This window comes from Clytia hemisphaerica, unplaced genomic scaffold (assembly GCF_902728285.1).
Source record: "Clytia hemisphaerica strain Z4C2 unplaced genomic scaffold, Clytia hemisphaerica genome assembly, whole genome shotgun sequence".
In the NCBI taxonomy this organism is placed as follows: Eukaryota; Metazoa; Cnidaria; class Hydrozoa; order Leptothecata; family Clytiidae; genus Clytia; species Clytia hemisphaerica.
Genome location: NW_027104280.1, coordinates 966127 through 971534, shown reverse-complemented (window position 1 = coordinate 971534; position 5408 = coordinate 966127). Strand labels below are relative to the sequence as shown.

The 5408-nt window shown below is 36.7% G+C and overlaps 1 protein-coding gene across 1 annotated transcript; it reads right to left on the bottom strand.

The window, feature by feature from the left end:
• Nucleotides 1–478: 478 nt before the first annotated feature.
• LOC136816978 (CAP-Gly domain-containing linker protein 1-like) lies at nucleotides 479–4636 on the bottom strand. Its single transcript, XM_067073322.1, has 4 exons — nucleotides 4490–4636; nucleotides 2100–3647; nucleotides 1314–1645; nucleotides 479–650 (listed from the first exon to the last, which is right to left on the bottom strand). Exons 1-4 carry the CDS (start codon nucleotides 4583–4585, stop codon nucleotides 479–481), a joined length of 2148 nt encoding a protein of 715 aa, XP_066929423.1. The 5' UTR covers nucleotides 4586–4636.
• Between the last annotated feature and the right edge of the window lie 772 nt (nucleotides 4637–5408).

The following is a 5408-nucleotide window of genomic DNA, read 5'->3' as shown; positions in this document are numbered from 1 at the left end:
TGTCAATATAAAAAATCAAAACAAAGATGGTCGATTTTGATTCTTTCAATTGTTTTACAAGTTTGTTTTGGACACGTGATTTTAATTGTTCTCTTTGATGACACGTGGTTCGCGCAATGTTTACATTTTACTACATTAATGCCCCTTTAAGTTTTGGTTTTCCAACAGTGCCGAATTTCTCAGATAAGGAAAGTCTAATCAAATGTTAGGTTTTGATCAGGACCAGCATATTGAGGCATTGACGGGCTAGAAATATTAAGCAATCTCGCTGTTTTCCTTCAGTTGAAGGAGGATAAACGTCAAACAACCAATACTTTGGGATCAGGAATAATGTCGAAAGCATTGGGATTTTTAAGATTAGTTTTATTTATTTTCAATATAAAAAGTGATAAAAAAATATAAAAGTCCAGGGTTAAAAATCGTTATTCTACAAAGTTATTCTATACGTGTGTCATATGATTTGGGAGTTAAGACCGTACTACCAGAATGGGTCATCATTGCTGACGCAAGTGCAAATATTAGCCATGGCGAACCACAATGTGAAGCAAAACGCCATTAACGATGTATCATAAAAAGACCAACTTCGTTCTGTCTCTATTCCAAGCTCACATTTTTTCGTTCGTGAAACTTCGGGCTTGCGTTTTCTTCGACTGATAATGAAGAGATAGAATATAGAAGATTAGTTTAGACTTGAATGTTTTTAGGTCGTAAAAGAGAAACAGATATCTATTATATGTATATATCTGTCTACAATCAAGCTAAGAAAATAGCCTGAGAAATCGTAGCCTATCCATATATAGAAGTTTATCATGTTTACCACTGTTATATTATGCTACCCACATCCGTGTCAATCCAATCTGAAAAAGCTAGTGAATCAGAGTAAGCAAACGATATCACTCTTATTTAGAAAAAACAAAGCCGTGTTAAACTTTCGAATTTGTAGGAGCGATTCCTTACGCAAACCGAATGATTTCTTCAAAAATGGCGGAAGCTAATTTAAAAAACATGAAAAAAATCTCTATACGGCACAGACAAGGGAATTCGCCTTCGTATTCAACCTTCGATTAATCTACACGTTTTTTATAAGAACATCTAAAATTTTTGAAGCCTTGGTAGGCGCTTGGTATGTTCTTAACTTTTTGAGTTATAAGCCTAAAAATGTTCTTAACATGTTCTTATTTTCACCGTTTTTTTGAGTATTTTTTTCCTAAGAAATCGGATGCTTTAGAGTCCGCAAAGCCTATTCTTAATATGTTGTCCATCGAAGCCTTATGTTCTTATATAAGTTGTTCTTATAAGAAAAATGTGTATACCTTTCTTGCAGTGGTTTTTTAGCCTCGTTGTTCATGGTCATGTTGCGTAGATCTGTGTTTTGCTGAACTTGTCCGTCTTTTTTATTGCTAGTTAATGCCGTATCATTCTTAGTAATGACAATTTCAAGGGATTTGGCTTGTGTAGTTTCAATTGAATTTTGTGTGGCAGCTTGCTTGTTGCTTTTTCTCCTACGTTTTTTCTTGGACGGTGCTGTAGCTGTCATGCTGTTCATTTTTTGGTTGGCACCGTCGGCTTTAACCTTTTGGAGATACGCCTTTGTGGCATCCAGCTTTTTCGATATTCGAGTCACTTCTAAAGATTTCGTATGTACCTACGGGAAATACAGAACTTATGATTATTTACAAAACTTTGTAAATCCTAAAAATTTAAGTGGTGAATAAACCTTTTCTTAAATTACGTCACAAACATCGCTTGCCTCGTTTCGAAATTATTGCCATGGTGATTAACTCCCAGTGGGTTTTATTAAAACTACTTTCTATTCATAAAAAATCATTTAATGTCTCAAGGGACATAATAACCATGGTAATTGTTTGAATACGAGGCAAGTGATGTCGTGACGTAATTTATGGAAAGGTCATTGAAATATATGGTGTAAATAGAGATAACTGAAGAAGATTTTGAAAAACATTTAGGATGTGATATGTTGTAGTATAAATTATATTAAGAAACATTGATAATTAATTGAACCCTCTCTCTAATTCGAAGGTTCTATAAAGGTGAAAAGAAAGTGCCTGTTTGTAAACGAAACGTAAAAGATGCTTTACCTCATCTCTATAGCAATTTCGTTGCCTGATCAATAAATCATTTCTTTTCTTCTCGCTTGTCAGCTTGCTTTGGTGATTCTCTAAGGATACTCTTAATTTGCTGATTTCCTTTTGATCACTTGCCGCTTTCTTTGACATTGTCGAGATTTCCTCCGAACGGCCACGGATCTCAACTTCCCGACTATTGAGTCGATTTTCCAAATTGGATATCTTTCTGGATTCTTCTTTCATCTTCTTCTCAAGGGTTAAGTTTTCTTCCTTCGATTCAGTCAAGGTGTGTTTTAATTGGTTAAATTCATCTTCCATTTTTTTATTATAGTTCATCTTGTCGTGGTTCAATTCAGCAAATTGTTGTTCTAACTCTTTCATGTCAGCTGACATTTTACCAAGTTCTTCTTCGTGCCTCGATGCTGCTTGAGTTACCTCTAGCTTTAATTTGGCATTCAATTTCATCACGCCTTCCGTTTCATTCTTTCTTTTAGTGTCTTCTTTTTCATGATTGAGCTTTTCTTCATTCATTTGATCAAGCTTGCACTGTAATCCTTTGACTTCTGCTCCCTTCTTAGACAACAACTCTTGGTGATCTCTTTCTTTCTCGGTCACCTCCTCCCTCGACGTGCTATTCAATTTCTTTACTCGATCTATCTCGTCCATTCTAATAGATTCCTGGACCTTTTGGTCTTTCTTCAACCGAGCCATTTCCTCCTTCATCCTATCAATCTCAGTGTCATGCACTCCCTTGGCGTCGGATTTTGTTAATCGCAAAAGACTGTTTTCAACCTTAAGTTTATTCATATTTTCCTCCATTATTTCCAGTCGGTTGTTATGTTCCGTGTTCAGTTGCGCTAACTTTTCATCCTTTTCTGCCAGTACGGTAGCATGGATTGACTCGACATCAGCTTTTGCAAGTCGCAAAATTTGATTTTCTATCTTCAACTGGTTCACGTTTGCCTCTAAAACAGTCTGTTTTTCATCCATTTGCGCCAACTTATTTTTGGTATAAGCCAATTCTTTTGAACACTTTTGTAGTTCTATAGTCTTCATAACATTGGACTTCTCAAGGATCTCTTGTTGTTTCTTGAGTTCTTCAGTTTCTTTAGTAGCCCTAAACAATTTCTTTTTTATGTTGTATTTTCTGTTGTTGGCGTCCACTAGCTTGTCTTCCATATCGATCAGCAGTGATCGACTTTCCTTATTTTCTCTTTCTTCACGAGAGAGCTTCTTTTTTAATAAACTAATTTGACACAAAGAATCCTTTACTTTGGTCAACACTAATGTACGATTCCTTTTAAATTCGAGAGCTTTGGTTTTCTCGTAACCTTCTCTTTCCGTTTTCAAGGCTGCCTCCAATTCTGAGATGCGCTCCTCAGCGTTTTGCAGCAGTACCGAACCGCTTCCGCCAAGTTGGTTTCGCTGAGCGGTCTTGTGATTCAACCCTTCATTTCTGTCGTTAACAGCTAACAGTTTTACTTTTAGGGATTTCATTTCGATATCTTTTTGTACACATGTCTCTCTCCAGGCTGTGATTTCACCAAGATATGTTTCAATCTAAAAAAACAACAAAAATATGTGAAGAAATCAAGAATTTCTGTCCAACTATGACTCAGGATATTTGAGTGGCAGAGCAGCATATGCATTTCGCCCTTATTAGGACTCATCAGCACTGCATACTGCACCCTGGCAGGCCAGATCAATTTAGCCAGCATCTCTAAAACCACAAAGCCACTTGTTGTTCAAATTGAGCGATATAGGGGACAGAAAATTTATATCTGACCACTGCTCCAACTACATCTCTGCTAGATACCTTAGTCACATTAATCTTTGTACACCTTTTTTTTTCCTCGCAACATTTAAGATGCACGAATTAAAGATCGTTTTATCGGTACTATATAGAAATCTCTTTACAAGAATGATTCCTCCGGTAAATGGAGGCAAGCAAGCAAGACTTGAAATGCTAGAAGGCACATGGCTAACTTAAATAAAAAAACAGTCAACTTTCTCTCTAATTTGCACCTCTGTTATTCTACCATTTTAATCTTTCTGTAATTCGAATTAAATAATTGGTCCCCACAGCAGAAGAGCGGTATCAAACTTTCTTTGTAACTCGTTAGCCTCGAATCTTTCTTTATTTTGAAAATGATTTTTGGTTCCTTGAACATCGAATTAGAGAGAGAGCCGACTGTATTAGAAGAGACGAGATCAAACATGATGGGAAGACTTTAATATTTTTTTGATATTTTTTAGCGGTTCTAGTTCTCAGTATTCAAAACTCTTTCAAGACTTATAAGCAAAGATTAAAAAATTTTTGTGTCAAGTCCACTCTTTCAAATCAAAAAGTTAAGCGGCTCTATCATGTAGCAACGGCGGAGAAGTTGGACATGTAAATTTACCTGTTGATGTTGTTGTGGGTAGAAATTTGGATAAATAAATCCTGCACCGTGCATTTGCTGTGGAACACCAGGCATCATCGACTGAGTATGCCACATCTTGAATTGATAATTCTTTTTTATGAATTCACCACTCTGACTTGCCAACGATGATAATATTTCTGAATGAGCTACCTTTTTAAAGTTTCCATTCTTCATGTCTTTCATTTTCTACTTTTGACGTCAATTCTTTGGCGATGTATTATTTGACGTCAATTTAGTGATGATATTATACTATTATTTCACTTTTGCTATTGTATTGTAGCCAGTCAGCGTGTCCATGTCAACGGCGAGACAATTATTTTTTAGTTTTAGATCTTGACTTATTGAGAATGACGGTAATACAGCTGTGTTGCCACGCCAGTAGCAACGGTTCAGCGAGCGCCCCAAATCATTTTTTTCTCCGCAAAAAGAAAATTCCACCTCTCTTGCTGGCATTAAACTCACTGTTTAAGTGTTGTATAAACAGCCAAGTTGGTGCGTTGGTTTAATCATTGTTTTACCAAGCGAGCGGCCAGGGTTTGATTCCCGGAGGTGTCATATAATATCTAACCAACTCAGTTCTCTACCCAATTTCTGTCGGTAAATGAGTACCATTAAAGCAACTATGCAATTAGCGGGTCTTCGCTAACCAGGTTGCGTTGTCATTTAAGACTTGCAATAAAGATCATACCCCGGGCTATTTTTACTTAAAAAAAAACGTTTCAAGACTCTCGACAATTCTCGGTATATTTGGGTGATACCCGGCCCTCACCAGCTGCGCTGGCTCGCGAGGGCTGAGGGTTTCCTGACTACTTAGCGAATAACGCGCCCCAATAATTAAATTGCATTCACCTTTCGTCTGGAAAAGGTTGATTATTATTGCGTGACCTTGCCTGTTTGT

Bases quoted from the DNA above. Each gene is read 5' to 3' on its own strand.
- LOC136816978 (XM_067073322.1), bottom strand. From the start codon at position 4,585: ATGTGGCATACTCAGTCGATGATGCCTGGTGTTCCACAGCAAATGCAC. The intron at 1,646-2,099 runs GTAAAGCATCTT...TATTTCCCGTAG, and splicing joins GAAATTGCTATAGAGATGAG to GTACATACGAAATCTTTAGA. The intron at 651-1,313 runs GTATACACATTT...CTTCATTATCAG, and splicing joins AAAAAACCACTGCAAGAAAG to TCGAAGAAAACGCAAGCCCG.